We start from the raw sequence: 18152 nt of genomic DNA, 5'->3' as shown, positions 1-18152 counted from the left end.
ACATAGGCTAAAGCAGTGAATCCCAACCATTTGTGCTCAGTGTGGAAGCTGCCTTATTTCACAGCCATTATCAACATTTTAGTTTCACTGCCCATTCACTGAGAGCCACTCTGGGACAAGCTGTCACTTGACGAGCTAATTTCCTGCCAGTATTAAATGTCAAATCTGCCATGCTTATCACCAGAGGCACAGAACTATTCAAGATCTCCTGTTCAAAGAAACCAATAATTCTTCATAAATATGTACATCCATCCATACGTGTGTGTGTGTGTGTGTGTGTGTGTGTGTGTGTGTGTGTGTGGATCAACAGTAAACACTCATTTAGGCCATTACTCTTAGTCCCTCAGTCATGCCATTCATTATCTTTTATTCATAAATGGAGTCCGGAAAGGACTTCAGCATGTTTGATCTAATGCTGAGTCCTACTTCAAGCCTGAGTTCAAACTTCAAGTAAGCTATTAGAGCTTTTTTTTTTCCAAATCAAAAGGGAAAAATCCCCAAACACTTTTCCTTTCTCAGAGTTGAGCTTCACAGTGATATAAATGTGATAGTTATGATACCTTTTCTTTATATATACTTGTAGCTTTTCCACAGCTCTTTCACATCAAAATGATTTGTACTGTCGTGAGTTCTTTATTTCTCTCTCATGTGCTTAGCATGTTTTATTTTACGTTGCGATTCTTAGTGTATGTGCAATATCTACACACACACACACATACACGCACACACACACACCCTCGCATGCCCACCCCCTTCTCTGTAGCTCCACAAAGGTTGGGATTGAGTCTTGTGTAAATGAATTTCACCTGAGTTCTAACCAAGGCTGCATAGTGCTGATCATAGCATAGATGCTTATTCTTCTTGTTGTTGTTGTTGCTTAATAAACGTTGGATACTGAATTGAAATTATCTCCTTTTTCTTCTCACAAGCACTCTGAGAGGTGGGACAGGAAAGTATTTTTAAAAAATTTTCTAGATATTCAATATAGGGAGGAAATGGAAAAAAATTCCCTCTGATTTCATTGTTGTTGTTTCGTCATTCAGTTGTGTTTGACTCTTTGTGACCCCATGGACATAGCATGCCAAGACCTTCTCTCCCCCACTATCTCCCAAAGTCTGTCCAAGCTCACGTTCATTGCTTCTGTGGCACTATCCATCTCATTCTCTGCCATCACCTTTTCCTTTTGCCCTCAATCTTTCATCTAGGTCTTTTCCAATGAGTCCTGTCATCTCATTATGTAGCTGAACTAGTGAATTGCCTGGATTCATTTCTTTAAATATTGACTGGTTTGATCTCCTTGCTGTCCAAGGGATTCTCAAAAGTCTTCGCCAGCACCACAATTTGGTAACATAGATTCTACAGTGCACAGTTTTCCTTATAGTCCAACTCTCACAGCCATACATTGCTACTGGAAAAACAATAGCTTCAATATGGACCTTTGTTGGCAAGGTGATGTCTCTGCTTTTTAGTACGCTGTCCAGATTTGCCATAGCTTTCCTTCCAAGGAACAAGTGTCTTTTTTTAATTTCATGGCTGTAGTCACTGTAGGCAGTGATCTTTGAGGCACTGATTCCATTTTCCCGCTATTTGTGAGGAAATGGTGGAACCAGTTGCCAAGATCTTAGGTTTTTGCTTTTTGTTTTTTGTCTTTTTTGATGTTAAGCTTCAAATAAGCTTTTATACTTTTCTCTTTCATTCTCATCAAGAGGCTTCCTAATTCTTCACTTTCTGCCATCAGAATGGTATTACCTGCATATCTGAGATTGTTAATATTTCTCCTGGCAACCTTAATTCCAGCTTTTGATTCATCCAGCCTGACATCTCACATGATGTACTCTGCATATAAGTTAAATAAGGTGACAACATATAGCCTTGTACTCCTTTCCCAATCTTAAACCAATCAGTTGTTCCATGTTTGGTTCTAATTGTTCCTTCTTGGACCACATACCGGTTCCTCAGGGGTCAAGTAAGATGATCTGATACTCCCATTTCTTTGAGGACTTGCCACATTTTGTTGTGATCCACACGGTCAAAGGCTTTAGTCAATGAAGCAGATGTAGATGTTTTTCTGGAACTCCTTTGCTTTTTCCATAATCTAGCCAATGTTGGCAATTTGGTCTCTAGTTCCTCTGCTTCTTTGAGAACCAGTCTGCTCTTCTGATAATTCTTGGTTCTCATATTGCTATAACCTAGCTTGTAGAATCTTAAACATAACCTTGCTGGCATGTGAAATGAGTACAGTTGTTCAGTAATTTGAACATTCTTTGTCCTTTGCTCTTCTTTAGGATTGGGACATAAACTGACCAGGTCTAGAGCTCTATGCACTGCACTACCTAGCTGTGCAGAACAATTAAAGGACAGAGTTATTTTGTGGGTATGTCTGTAGGAAAGGTTAGGGGCAGGGAAAGAGATTTATTTTTTTAAAAACCTGGAGACCAGCAGAGATAACTGTGTAGAAGTGATATCTGAAGAGGACTAGAGAGTTGTAACTAGGTTGGAAGAGGTACAGCTAACAAAAATATAGCCAGGGTTAAAAAGGACATAGTGTCAGTAAAACCTGGTGTAAATCCTGCCTAGACATTTATGAATTATGTGATCCCCAGTAAGCCTTAGCTTCCTTATCTATAAAATTAGGAGGTTAGACTTGACCTCAAAGGTGCCTTGCAGCTATAAGTCTTTGATTCTATGTGTACAAATACAATAATGTCAAGGAAAAAAAAAATAACGAAAAAGAAAACAATCTATTAAAAATCTTAGTGATCAATCTTATTGGTCCCATAGAACAAATGATGAAATGCACCTCCTCCTTTCTATGTGCTGGGCATACAAATTCAAACAAAAAAGATAGTCTCTGCCCTCAAGGAGCTTATAGTCTAATCAGAAGAAGACAACACACAAAAGCAAGCTGAGGATGTATCTATCCATCGTGGGGGCATGACAAGAGAAGCCTAAACAGATACTGCGTTGGGTGGTTTTTGCTTATTTTTCTTTGTAATAAGGTAAGATTCAGGGGTGGGGGAGAGAGAACCACCATATGTCTGGAAATGCTATGTCAGGAAAACAAAAAGATTGATAAAACTTGTTTTTAAAAAGAAAGATAAAGGAAAAAGGATGTGAGGGAATGGAAGTTTCTTTTTTCCCTTCTTAGATTTAATTATTTCATGTTCTCCTTCTCTCTTTCCCACCATGAGATGTCATCAAGTAGCATCTCATATGATCATATATACAGATAACTCAGGTGACAGGCTCGCAGCTTTGTTCTCCAAGCCCAGAGCCAGATGAATTTAGCAGCTCACAAGATAGGGCAGCCTGTTCCTTTGTTACCCAGCATCATTTCAGAAAACGTGTTGTTTTTCTGCATTCATTTAGCACAGCATAGCTGCAGAATTCTATTCCCTTTCTATTCCTCTTCACAAAACAAAACAACAAAAAAAAAACACTTATCACCCTTTTTCATAATGTGGAAACAGGGTCAAGTGTGTTATCAAAGTCAAGTGCTTTATCAAGGTTATGGAGTATCCTTGTTGTAGCTTACTGCCTTATCCACATCACCTTCTTAAAGTTACACCACCCTTGAGCTGGAGGGAACCTATGAAGGTTTAACCCCATCCCTCTGTGAGGCATCCAGTACCATTACCCCATGGATAAAGATCACACAGGCCTCTTGAGGGGCCTGAGTTCAGAAACTTTTCTACTGAGTTCTTCTTTGGATTTAATCTTTGCTTCTCTCACAAAGTATTACTTTTTCCTGGTCAATATGGTACTTGTTTTTTGGTGTACATCTACTCAGCTGTAAACTAGGAATCTTCAAGTCATCCAGAGGCCAGATACTAAATATCATCCCCTCTTCATCACCCTAATCACATCCTAGACCCTGGAATAGCCTTAAAGTCTCCTAGAACTAACAGTTAGTTTATGACTCCTGAGTGACTTCAGGCAAGGAGTGAGGGGCAGAGAGCTTGAGGAAGGCATGGGGTTCTAAACACCCAATCCTTGGGAATTGGGATTGGGACACTGGAGATTCAAAGTAAGAGAGTTAACTGATTTGAGTGAGCATTGGAGGCCATGTCATAAACTTTTCCATGACTCTAGGCAGGTAGGTGGTATAGTGGAGAGAATGATGGCCTTCGAGTCAGGAAGACCTGAGTTCAAATCCTGCCTCAGACATTTTCTAGCTGTGTGACCATGGGCAAGTCACTGAGCCTCAGTTTCCTCATCAGCAAACTGGGAATAATAATAGCACCTCCCTCATAGAGTTATTATAAAGGTTAAATGAGATAATGTGCTTTGCAAACCTTAAAGTGCTGTCTATATAAATGTTGGCTCTTCTCTGTTCTACTCTATCCTGTTCTTATGGGAATCCCAGGGGGAATCCTAGCCCTTGATGGGTTTGAGGTTGACTCTGTCCTTGGTCCTGATCTGAATGCCTCAGTGGCTGTAAAGCTGTCTTAGGAAAGCAGAGAAGAAACCACCTCTCAGTACCAGCGAGTGCCAGCTTGGTACAGAACAGCAAAGTTTCTTTTGCTATTTTTCTTTGCCAACACAATATCAAAAACCAACCCTCAAGGCTTTGTTGAGTTGGAAATAGCTTTGCTCTTCTCAACTGAATAATTTCACTCCTTGAATGTTTATTTGTTTTCTCCTTTATCTTATATTCTACCCCCTTTGTTCTCTGTACCCCTTCCCTACTTTCCCTGGAATCTTTCCAAGTTTACCACTTCTGTGGATCCTTGATTCCTTTTCCTCTGCATATGGAATCCAGCTCCTCTGATGCTGATCACAACCCCTCCAGCCCTTATCCTGTGACATTCCTGTCCATGTTTTCCCTCTGTCAGTCCTCTGTAAGGGATCCACTCATCCTGGTGGAGGCTTTCCTCCCTCAGGGAGTGCCGGTGTCTATTATCCATTACTTTCTTTTCCCATTTCCCACACATCTCTCAAAAGAGGTAGCATTGCCATTTTAAAGCCCAAATTCTTAGTGAAAATGATAGAAAATATGGCAGAAATTTTAAAAAAGTACAATAGAACTTTGCTTAAATACATAAGCATGAAAAATTCCTCAAGATTTTCCTATAGCCCATCCTTTGTTTTATACTTTGGAGGAATATTACTAAATTTGAGCTTTGAAGAATTTATAACTTACCTAATTGAACACTGTTGTCATTTAGGAAATGTAGAAATGGTGTGAAAGGCCAGATTGCTGAATGGGAGGTTGGGCTTGATGACTCTCAAAGTCCCTTCCTGCTCCTGGATTCTGTGATTTTATGATTCACTCTCCAGTAAAGAATTGTCTTTAGTTGAGAGCACTTCTTTTGAAGAGTGATAAAAGCCTTGCCTTTAGAATCCATTATGAGACTGCAACCTTCCTAAATAACCTTGTAAAAGCAACTGAGCATCATTTTATCAAAATATGATTGGGCCAGTGCCCTCAGAGTTGATGTAAATATGGTCTGCAAAAGCATTATGGGGGGAGGAATGGGTCCTTTTGAAATGGGAAAGAGAATGCCCAGGATTTGCTTGGGAAATAGAGTGTTATATTCTGATACATAAATATTCTCATATCACTTCCTTGCTATTTATTTCTCCTTTGAGGAGGCTATTGTTATAGTCGTCACTGAATTCCACAGTCCAGGCTTGGTTGGTAGGATACATAGCAACAGTCTGGACACAACAGCCAGTGGCATCTCCTTAGCATCCTCCCTGTCTTCCCACTCCTCCCCTCCCCTCCACCCGCACCATCCACTCAGCTCTGACTTCTCAGTCCGTACTGTCGTTAGGTGCAGTGTTCCCTAGGGAAGAGGGAGCAGGGATTGGAGAGGCTTTTAAAAAAAAAAAAAAAGGAGGTTGGTGGCTCTAATAATATGATAAATGTTCTGGAAAGCTTGTTTATTCATATGGAAAAGCCACGCCAATACTGCAGCTAACTAGTGGAGCTACCAAGCCTCCAGGCTGCTGGCATCTGCAGCACGTTAGCATTGCTCAGCAATGAGCAGCTTTTATTTTTGAAGCTGAAGGTGGCAGGGGAGCCCTGAAGACATAACCAAATACATGGCAGAAAGGCTATTTGCTTCTTTTGACTCCAGCTACAGTCTGGTTGAGATGCAGGTCCTACGTTGAGCTTTTATTTACTGTGCTGCAATAAATAATCTTTTCATATGTGCTTCCTCTTTTATTCCTCCTTCCCTCCAAACAATTTCTGGGTTCTGCAGCATATCTTTTTTTTTTGTTTGCTTAGACAGTGAGGTTAAGTGACTTGCCCAGGGTCACATAGCTAGTGAGTGTTATGTGTCTGAGGTCAGATTTGAACTCAGGTCCTCCTGAATCCAGGGCCCGGTGCTGTATGCACTTCTGCAGCATATCTTAGTGAGCTGCAATTGAATAACTGTCTCCCTTGGCCTTACATCTCGGTCTTAGGACATCATCTTAGTTCAACCCTCTCCTTTTACAGGCAAGAAAATTAAAGTCCAGAGAACTTTATTAAATTATCCAAGATCATAGAGGGAGGGAGTAGGTAGCAGAACCAAGATTTGAACCTACCTCTTCCGACTCACTCCAAATCCAGGGTTCTTTCAACTTTACCACACCATTTCCATTGGGTTTTTTTGTTTTGTTTTGAGGCAGTGGGGTTAAGTGACTTGCCCAGGGTCACACAGCTAGTATGTGAGGTTGGATTTGAACTCAGATCCTCCTGACTCCAGGGCCATTGCAGTGCTCTCTCTACTGCACCACCTAGCTGCCTCCATTTCCATTGTTTTTTGTTTTGTTTTGTTTTTTAAATTAATAAATTTCTTTATTTTTCATTTTCAACAATCACTTCCATAAGATTTTGAGTTCCAAATTTTCTCCCTGTCTCTTCACCCCACCGCCTCAAGATGGCATGTAAACTTATATAGGCTCAACATATACATTCATATTAAACCTGTTTTCACATTAGTCATGTTGTAAAGAAGAATTAGAACCAATGGGAGAAACCATGAAAAAGAAAGAAACAAAAAAATAGAGCAAATGGTATGCTTCCATTTGAAGTCAGACTAAAGTTCTTTCTCTGGACGTGGATTTTTGACTCTTTTGGAGTTGTCTTAAAGGATCTTGCATTGCTGAGAAGAGCTGTCTGTCAGACTTGGTCATCACACAATGTTGCTGTTACTGTGTACAATGTTCTCCTGGCTCTGCTCACTTCACTCAGCATCAGATCATATAAGCCTTCCCAGGTTTTTCTAAAGTCCGCTCCATTGTTTTTTTGGTTGTTTTTTTTGTTTTGTTTTATCTTTTGTTTTTTTATTTGGTTTGGTTTTTGGTGAGGCAATTGGGGTTAAGTGACTTGCCCAGGATCACACAGCTAGTAAATGTCAAGTATCTGAGGCTGGATTTGAACTGAGGTCCTCCTGACTCCAGGGCAGGTGCTCTATCCATTGTGCCACCTAGCTACCCCTCACTCCATTGTTTTTTAATGCTCTATCTTCACCCTTACTCCCCTTTCTCTTCCCATACCCACAGACTGTCAAACATAAATTGCTTTCAACTGTGAGGCTTGGGTAATAGTCACTTGAAACATTGTTGTCAAGACTTTGAAATCCAGGTAGAGTCATCTCCAGGCTTATAACTAGGGATGGAGAAGCCTGGCAGTTTCAACCATCTGATTGTCTAGGACAGGCCTTCCTTGGAAAGTTTCCATTTTGTTTATTGCTGTGAATCATTAGCCACAAAGAAACAGCTTTCAAGAAGGTGGAATTCTTTTTCTTGGGTCCACGAAGCACATTTCTTTGGAAATTTTAAATGTCTCCCAGCTGTTCTTCTCACCCTCCCTCCTTCCAAAAGATATAAGATATGTGATTAGGAGCAGGAGGAGTTCAAAAAAACCTGGAAAGACTTGCATGAACTGACGCTGAGTGAAGTGAGCAGAACCAGGAGAACATTGTGTGATGACTAACTTCGATAGACTTAGCTCTTCTTAGCAATACAAGGATCTAAGACAAATCCAAAATACTCACCATGGAAAATGCTGTCCACATGCAGAAAAAGAACTATGGGGTCAGAATGCAGATTGAAGCATATTATTTGCCCTCTCTCTCTTTTTTTTTTTGGTTTCTTCTTTATTGTGGTTCCTCCCATTGGTTCTAATTCTTTACAACATGACTAATGTGAAAATATGTTCAGTATGAAGATATATGTAGACCTTATATCAGATTGCATGTATCTTGGGGGGAGGTGTCAGGGAGGGGAAGAAAATTTAGAACTCAAAATCTTATGGAAGTGAATATTGAAAACTTAAGGATTATTTAAAAAAAAGAAAAGAAAGATGTGATCAGTTTACTCATTTTCTACAGTCTGGAATGTAGCATTAAAGTAATGCTTTAAAACCCAGCTCAAAAATCCCTTTCCCCATGAAACCTTTTGGGCTTTCCCCAGTTAGTAATAACCTATCTCCCTCTGACCACTCTTCTGTGAATTTACCATGTGTTATTTTCTATTGTAGTTATTTATATGTATCATACCTTCCTATCTAATAACAGTATCTTATTTAGTTTTGTGTATTTGTGTCCTGTTTCCCCTTTCCCTACACAGTACCTTGCAGAAAGCCCTATACTCAGTAGGTACATAATAGTTTCTTGGATTGATTCAAATGAAAGAGAGTAAAAGTTGGAAGAGTAAAATATAATATTTTGCCAACCTTTTCTATTTTTGTTTTTGTTTTTTAACTCTTCACACCTCAGCCTCTCACCTATCTTTTCAGTTTTAACCCACTAGTTCCTCCATGTACTCGATGGTCCAGCCATACTGTTGCTCACACCCTCCAACTCCCATCTCTGTATTTGTCCTGGCTTTCCCCCATGCCCAACCTGTTCTCCCTCCACACCTCCAGCTCTTAGAATTCCTGGCTTAAATGCCTCCTCCTCTTCCAGGAGGCCTTTCCCCTCCCCCTTATCTGTGTTGTCCCCTGCCTTAGAATGTGAACTTCTTGAGAGCAGTTTTTTTTTCTTGATTTTGCTTTTTTCTTTATTATCTCCAGGACTTAAGCATAATTCCTGGCACAGAAATACTTGTTGATTGATTGATTGTTCTTCTTTGGTGCATTCTTTTGCTTCAGCAAGGAAATAGCCAAGCATTCTTCTCAGCCCTGAAAGAAATGTCAGTGTCACTCAACGTTGATTTCCTTTCAGAGTTACAGTGCTATTTCATTTTCCATCTTTGTTCTGGGTGTTTTATTTTCAGCTTCCAAAATGGGGGCATAAAATTCTTCTGCTTTAAATATACGTATGTATTTACACGAGATTCTCCATATTAGGGAAGCATTTTACACAATCTCACTAAAACAAGATGTTGGAAGTGTTGTATGAAATATGAGAAATCACTGCCTGGGATATTTGTGGCTTTTTTTTCCTCCTCTTTTTCTCAGTCTCTTTCCCTTTTAAGGGTACCATACTGACCAAAGTGGAGTATATTTGTTCAACCTCAGATTTGATTAATATTTATTTTTATTTTTCCATTTTGTGGACTTCATCTATGATATTTGGGTGGGAGGGCTTGCTTGAGGAAAAAGGAGGAATCTTATGACACTACAAGTTAGTAGTTTGCACTCATTTCTCTACTCCCATATGCTTTAGGTTTCGTCACAGTCCCAACTGCTGGTACCTGAGAGACTGGACCATGCATACCTGGATTAGACAGTGCCTCAAATATGGCGCAGAAGACAAAGCCTTGTATACTCTTGTCAATAAGGTGAGTGTCTCAGAGCAGCTGCAGCTGACTTAGATGAGTTTGGATGTTGTAATGTATGTCTATCCATCTACATATATTTTATGATAAAGATTAGGACATGAATTTAAGCCATTGCAACTCTCCTTTCCCTGAGCACGCTTCAGAAATAAGCCAGTGAGTATAAGGAAAATCCCATCAGAACTATTGCAACCTGTCAGTAGCCATTGATTCTAGCTTACTAGTTCTTCTCCATTAACAATATTCCATCTCGGGACAGCTAAGGTGGTATAGTGGATAGAGCACTGGCCCTGAAGTCAGAAGGACCTGAGTTCAAATCCAGCCTCAAACCAAACACTTGACACTTACTAGCTGTGTGACCCTGGGCAAGTCACTTAACCCCAATTGCCTAAAAAAAAAAACAACAATATTCCATCTCCCATCTCCAGAGGTGCCTTCACAGACTTCTCCACTCCCATATTGCATTCCCTGCTCACCTCTGTCTCATAAAATCTGGTCTAGCTTCCTTCTAAATTTAATTCAGGCACTACCTCTGACAAGAATCCTGACCTAATCCTCTCAGGAACTGGTGCCCTCCCCCAAAAAATTGCTTTGTACCCACTTCATATATATTTTCTGTTTAATTTTCTCTCTGTGTGTTATTTTCCTGCAATAGAATTAAGAGCTTATAGAGCAGGTTAGGCTTCATTTTTGTCTTTTTCATCCATCCATCCACCTGTTTATCTGCTATGTGTTAGGCACTGTTCTAGGCCCTGAGGTTACCAAGGCAAAAATTTTTGTTGCTGATCACAGTGCCTAGCATGAGGTGCATGCTTAATAATTGGTTGTGGAATGAATGGTGAATCCTAGGGTGTTGGCTTCTTGCTTGACTCCCCCCAGTGAAAGAACTTGGGGGAAAGGAAGGCCCATTTTTGCTGAAACCCTGTGATCCCCAGAGTATAAAAACTGTTACAAGATGTTTCAGATCCAGGTATTCCCAGCTTGCCCCAAGCATTCATTCCTCATCCCTTTGTCTGCCAACCCAAAACTAATCCAGTTCACTATGAATAAAGCCCAGCATTGCCTTCCAGCTGCTATAGTCACCTGTGCAGTTTTCATCATCCTCATGACATGAAATAAGAGCCCAAAATAAGTAAGATCTTGGAATCTGAGTTAACATTATAAGCATTAAGTTTCCATTCCACACTGAAGCAGAGAGTGACTTTTGCAAAATGTTCATGGGTGTGTGCTCTGAAATACCTGTAGGGATCCCAGGCATAGCTCTGTCCTCAATCAGACACAGGAATGGGGGTGTGGGAGGGGTGGGGAACAATATGCCTGTTTTCTTGCCAAAGCACAACAGACAGTGTGGTGGAGCGAAAACAAAATTGGAAAAATCAAGTTGCCTGGCATATAGTTATTGCTCTGCATGACCTGGGATTAATTACTTAATTTCATTGGACTTTTCGGTTTCTGTATCTGTAAAATGATTCTGTGACCCTACACCATATCCTTTGGTAAAGTTCTTAGGGTCTGACCTGAGAAGTTGAAGGGTCATTTTCTTGGAGAAATATCTTTGCATCTTTATTTGCCATTAAGGAAGGAAAGAAGGGAGGAGGGAGGGAAAGAAAGGAGGAGGGAGAGAAGGAAGGAAGGAGGGAGGGAGGGAAGGCGAGAAGGAAAGAAACAAGCCAGGTACTGTGTTAAGTGCTTTATAAACATTAGCAAATATTATCTCATTTGGTCCTTACAGTAACTCTGGAACATAGGTGCTATTATAATCTGCAGTTCAGGAAAATGAGGCAGATAGATGTTAAGCAGCTTGCCCAGGGTCGCAATGTTAGTAAGTGTCCAAGATCAGATTTGAACTCAGGTCTTCCTGATTCCAGGTTCACTGCTCCCCAAACCTCTGTAAGTACATGTATCAAGCTAATTATTGGCCACCCTTCTTTAGCTACAAATTCTTCCATTTGTCATTTAAAGTCCTTCACCTCCTGGGTTCAAACTGCTTTTCCAGGCTTTTTACACATTACTCCCCTGTATAGATTCTACAGTCTAGCCAAACCAGCCTGCTTGCTGCCCCTAACTCGTGACACTCCATCTTCTACCTCTGTCCCTTTGCACAGGCTGATCTGCAAGCCTGGAATGCCCTCCTTCAGAGCTCAGCTCAAGTACCATCTCCTACCTAAGACTGTCCCTGAGATCCACTAAATGCTAGTGCCCCAAACTCTACCTCCCACTCCTGCCATTTTTTTGTATTTACTTTGTGCATATTCTGTCTGTGCTTATATGCATATATGCTGTTCCCCAGGTAAAATGTAAGCTTCTTGAGGGCAAGGACTGTTTCATTTGTGTCTCTGTATCCCCATGGCATAAGTAGATGAATGAGTGAATAGGTGAATGGAGGGAGAAGGGGGATAGGATTTATTAAGAACTTACTATATGCCAGGCACTGAATTAAGTGCTGGGGATATAAAAACAAACAAGTAAATCAGTCTTTATTCAAAGAAACTTATGTTCTAATGAGGATAGACAACACAGAAAAGGATGCTGAGGCAGGGAGAGGAGTGGAAGAAGGTACCCACCCAGGGGCAGTGCAGTGGGTGAAGAGAAGAAAGTACAGTAAGGTCCTTCCCCAAACATTGGTCCTAGTGTGGGAGTCACCAATGAGGGGAAGTCCCTTATTGGTTCCATTTTCCTAGTGATGCTTCTTTCCTGATGCCTCATACATTCACTGACTCTAACCTTTTTTGCTTTTTTTTGGTTCAGACCTGTGATTTCATTGGTGTAGATAGGGTTCCTCCCAGTGAAGAAACTCCCTATACCAGTGTAAATCAGCAAGTAAAAGTGACTGCCCAGAGTCACACATCCAGTCTCTGTGAAACATGGTCCTTGAACCCAGGTTTTCCTGACTCCAAAGCCAGCTCTCTATCCACTATGCAACACTCCCTCTCATCCTTGGGCATTAGGCCTCCGAAAAAAAATATCCTACTCCTCTCTGTCAGAGCTAGCTTAAGATCATAAATTTAGAGCTAAAAGGCACCTCAAAGGCCATTTATTCCAACTGCTTCATTTTACAGATAAGAAACTTAGGCTCAGAGGTTAAATGACTTTGCCAAGGCCACTCCATGACCTGGGATTTGAATCTGCTTTTGCTTCTTCACTACTCTCGCTCTCACCGTAGTGACATCTGTACCACCCTTTGGCCACTCCAGAGGGGGTTATTTTTAAGATTAGGAGTGGAAACTAATGGTATAATTAGCTATGTGTAGGAGTGGGAGGAATGAATTGGAGAAGAGATACCCTCTTCCTGCTATGATAAATGTTGGTACAAGAAGAATGATGTCAGTCATTTTCAGAGAATAAGAGGCTGCAACATTATTCACTGTTTTGAGATCACAAGTAAAGCTTGTGAACAAGAATCATCAGTTTTCCAGGCAAGAAAACCAGCTTCCTCCTGACCATGCCACTTTCTTCATAGTGTAAAAGCCTTTTCCCATGTGTGGTATAAACCATGCTGGTCCACAGACTCTATCTGCATATGAGACCACAAATCAGTTCTCCTTAATCAGTCTCACAAATACTCTTCAGGCATCACTGACCTCTCTTCATTCTGGACCTGCCGAATTTGTTCTGATCTCATCTACAATGATTGCTTCCTGTGTCTTGTATCTGTCTAACGCCAAGCGGGGCGGAAGCAAAGGGGTTGGTCCAAGGTATTACAGGTCATTCAGAAGAGTCCAAGCAGTCCAGAGATGAAAGGACTTGTCTGGGTGAAAAAGGCAGAAGCAGCATCAGAATTCAGGGGACAAACGCCAAAGCAGTGGAGGCCCTTAGTCTTCCTTATTCTGCTAAGAATCAAAAGAATCAATTCTGCTCATGATCTAGTTTGTTAAGTGTCTGCTGTGTGTAAAAGCATTGTGCTAGCTACTAAGGATACAGAGGCAAAAAGAAGCCATCCCTGTCCTTTAAAAGCCTGCTTACCTTCTGGGGGAAGGGAGAGTCAGGGGAAGGTAGCAGGAAGCCTGAGGCAACCTGTTTTACTCTGTTACTTTGGCTAGTCTGGCTAGGGCGTAGGGAACTATCCCTGCCCACCCAGTCTACCTGAAGATGCCTAGCTATGGGGGAAACTACATGGCCTTGCTCCTTTATTTTGAATGGAAGGTAACATTCTTAAGCCCCACTGTTTTGCTCTGTTCTATTGTTGTTCATCCTTTCCCTCTCTCCCCACCCCCGGAGAGGACCAATGACATCATGGGGTAGTGTCTTGACTCATGTGTGAATTGGATTTAAGTGAAGCAGAGATGTGCAAAGTCATCAGCCTCACTCTCTCTTCCAGAGACAAAAATCAACACAACTGACCATGGTCCAGAATGCAATGGATGACCTTGCAGGCAGAAAGGATATTAAATTTCTCATAGGTCTTTCGGCAGAGGAAAGAGCACTGTACCCTAGTACAGTCAGGAGTCCTGACAGCCACTGACCTTGAGCATATAACATTGGATGAGTCACTTTAATCCTTCTGGGTCCTTTCTTCATTTATATGATGAGGGATTAATTGGGACCAGATGAACTCTAAGAAGTGTGCCAGCTCTAAAATTCTGTGATTCTCATCTGATTTCTTGTTTGGCCCTGGGACTGTGCAGTGATATGGGTATACATTTATAATTTCATTTATTCAGCATTTTTTATGTATCATTCTAGGTTCTGTGCTGGGCACAGACTCAATAGCTACCATGCAGGCTATGCCCTGAAGGATCTCATAATTTAAAGGGGAGAGGAGAAAGAGGAAAAAGAGGAGAAAGAGACATTTACAGGGTGTGTCCCAAAAGTCTTTTAAGGTAGAGCTTAAAACTGCACTAAGACCTTTGGGACATACTATTTATAAATAACTGCTACAAAGCTTCTAGGTAGCATGATGGATAGAGTGCTAGGTCTGTGGTCAGGAAGACCTGAGTTCAAATTTGTCCTCAGAAGCTTACTAGCTGTTGATCGTGGGCAAGTCACTTAACCGTTTGCCTCAGTTTCCTCATCTGTAAAATGAGCTGGAGAAGGCAATGGCAAAACACTCCAATATCTTTGCCAAGAAAAACCCAAAAGGAGTCATGAAGAGTTAGACACAACTGTAAATGTCTAAACAACAACAAAACAAAGGAGAATGTGACAGACACAAAGGAGAATATTAAATAAGATGCCATAAGAAAGTTAAGAAAGGTGAAATAGTAATAATACCCAACATTTATATTTTTATATATTTTTAAAGTTTACAAAGTGATTTATATATGTGTGTGTATATATGTATATGTATATATTTTTCTGCTTTCTCCCATCTTTATACCTTTGACACACACACAATCTTGTTTGTTCCTCATAGCAACCCTGTGAGGTTAGTGCTTTTATTATTCCCATTTAACATAAGAAGAAACTGAGGCTCCGCGCCATTAAGTGACTTGGCCAAGATCATGCAGTTAGGACATGTGAACTGGGGTTTGAACTCAGTTCTTCTTGACTACAGGTCCAGTGCTCTACTCCCACCTTAATTGGGGGGGTAGGGATGGGAAGGAAGTGCTCTGTGGAGGATGTGGCATAAACTGGACCTTGGAGGAAGAGATTTCATGACATAGTGGAAATGATATTGGACTTGGAATCAGTAGGGGCCTAGTTATCAGATGCTAGGTCTATGAACGTAGCCCAGTCTTTTAATCCCTCCTAGCCCGAGTCTGGGGATAATAATATTGCCTGCCTGCTTCATATAGTAATGGTGTCATTCAGATGACATGAAGCCTATAGTAAAGTTTAAAACATTGCACAGGGTGTCCCAAAAGTCTTAGTGTAGTTTTAATCTCTAGTAACTTCAGAAGTATAAAGGCTACAAACTTAGAAAAAATAACATTTGAAAGGTTATTTTAAATTTTTAAATTAAACATAACCACCATCTTGTGGTCTACATCTCTGTAATCCAGAGGTATCAAACATGCCCCGCCACAAGACTCCCAAGTGAGGCCTGAAACAGATTAAAACGCAACTGAGAAATATTTGACAAAATAAATAAAAATATAAGAAAACATAGACACTATTAATTTGTGGTTTTCTAAGTCAGCGTGCAGCCCACCGAGATCTTATGTGTAGTTTAGTGGTCCCTGCTTCTAGTTGTGTTCAACACCGCCCATGAAGTGGTTTGGAACGATGTAAAAACTTGTATCAACTGCTCCTCAGTGATTAAAAGGATTGCATTTATAATTCTAGCCTTGAGATGTGACTGTACAAGACAAAAGTCTAATGGAAGTAGATCAGGTAACTGAGATGGCCAAGTAAGAGGAGGACCTCTTCTACCAGTCCACCAGTCTGAGAAAATGTCATCCAGAGACTATCATACATGCAACTCGTAATCATTTTGTTAAAATTAACATTTAGGGCAGCTAGGTGGCGCCGTGGATAGCGTGCCAGCCTTGGAGTCAGGAGGACCTGAGTTCAAATGCGACCTCAGACACTTGACACTTACTAGCTGTGTGACCCTGGGCAAGTCACTTAACCCCGATTGCCTCAACAACAACAAAAAAATCTTGATTTGGGGCAGCTAGATGGCCCAGTGGATAGAGCACCAGCCCTGAAGTCAGGAGGACCTGAGTTCACATTTGGCCTCAGACCAAACACTTGACACTTACTAGCTGTGTGACCCTGGGCAAGTCATTTAACCCCAATTGCCTAAAAATAAATAGATAGATAGATAGATAAAATAAAATTAACATTTAAAATTTTTTATTCAAAATTCACAAAACTAAGTAATTTAAATAATTAATTTTAAAGGATTTTTCTTAAAGTGTGTAGCAATTATACTTCTGATGTTCTTAAAGCTAAAAACTGCACTAAGAATTTTGGGACACTCTTTATAAATGTCAGCTAGCATTATTATTATCATTATCAGCATCATCATTATTATCATCATCATTATTAAGGAACCAGTGGGAAAGGGAGGAATGCAGTAGGATCAAAGGTACAGAGGTGGGAGGTAGCAGAAAAAGGACAGGGGACAGAGAGTTTTAAGGAATATAAACAGTCACCATGTACCAGAACTTTTAAAAGACATAGAGCTACTGAAACCCAGCTTATTGGGTAAATAATAATTTTAAGAAAAATCAAAGATGCAATCTAAAGCCAGGCTATTATTATGTAAAACCAGCTATTATATGCAGCATTCCATGACCTTGGTAAGACATATTATTGAAAAGCTTTTTTGCCTGGGTTGGTTGGGTTTGGTTTTTTTGTTTGTGATTTGGGGAGACTGAGGGATCTTTTGAAGCTGATCAGAGAGCCTGCAAATGCTATGATGTTGATGTCACTTGAAGTCTGTTTCTGCACATGGTCTTCTGATTGGGTGCTTGTCAGAGAAGAATCACTGAATCAGCTTGCTGTTTGGGGAAAAAAAAAAGCTATCAAGTGGTGGTAGGCTTAGCCATTACTTTTCACATTTAAATGTTTTATGTCCAATACCACTCATCACTCCTCTCTTTGTCTAACTCTAACCAACAAGCTCTGATTACATGTTTAAAGAGTAGCAACCTCTGTTTATCCAGACCCATCACAAGAGCCAAGAAATGATTCCATGAAATCGCTTCCTCAGAGTTAATGGTGATACTTCTCTTCAGTGCAATGTAGTTAGCTTGTATTTCAGACTGAGTTAAAGTACATTATTTTCTCTTCTTTCATGTCTTTTTTTGTTCTTTTGTTTCAGGTACAATATGGAATTTTCCCAGATAACTTTACATTCAACTTACTCATAGATTATTTTATAAAGAAAGAAAATTATGAAGGTAAAAAATCCATGATTTCTTAGGGGATGTTTTCTGCATAAGGAAGTGTGTGACCCAAGACCCTAGAAACAAAGAATCAATTATTTCTTTTTTGTTTTTTTACTCTCAACTAAATTGTTGTATGCTCCTTATATCAGTATATAACTTTATAGTCTTCACGTCCATTATCACATTTGCTCCTCGGAATAGTACACTTGAGGGAGGGCAGGTCATAGCAGGGTAGATATTCCCATTTGGCTGATTAGACAATTGAGGTTTACGTAGGTTAATCCCTGTGATATGCCCAAGGTCAACAAATCAGAGGTGGCAGCGAGGTGGTATATTGAATAGAATTGCCAGATCTGGATTCCGGAAGCATATGAAATTTCTTAGCTACGTGACTCTGGACAAATCACTTAGAGTTTCCTCATCGATAAAATGAGAATAATGAAACCTCAGAGGGCTCTGGAGATCAACCTTTAACCAACAAGCTCTGATTACATTTCTAAAGAGTAACAAGTTCTCCTTATCTGGGCCCATCACAAGCATCAAGAAACAATCCATTGAAATCATTGTCTTGAGGCCAATGGTCATATGCTAAGTTAGGCTGTAATATATTTGTGATGCCTTGTCGTGTGATAACACAAATAAAGTGTTTGGCAAACC

At 40.4% G+C, this 18152-nt stretch overlaps 1 protein-coding gene across 1 annotated transcript in view; it reads left to right on the top strand.

Annotated features, from left to right (window-relative positions):
* Positions 1–18152, top strand: part of MRPS27 (mitochondrial ribosomal protein S27) — a 135913-nt gene that overhangs the window by 89145 nt on the left and 28616 nt on the right. Inside the window, exons 5-6 of the mRNA XM_027864227.1 lie at positions 9606–9720; positions 17429–17507. Of these exons, the coding sequence (XP_027720028.1) occupies positions 9606–9720; positions 17429–17507 (194 nt within the window). The remainder of the gene's footprint in view (positions 1–9605; positions 9721–17428; positions 17508–18152) is intronic.

The sequence above is a fragment of the Vombatus ursinus genome, unplaced genomic scaffold, assembly GCF_900497805.2.
Source record: "Vombatus ursinus unplaced genomic scaffold, bare-nosed wombat genome assembly UNPS02014774.1, whole genome shotgun sequence".
Classification (NCBI taxonomy): Eukaryota; Metazoa; Chordata; class Mammalia; order Diprotodontia; family Vombatidae; genus Vombatus; species Vombatus ursinus.
This window is presented reverse-complemented; position numbering and strand designations above follow the sequence as displayed.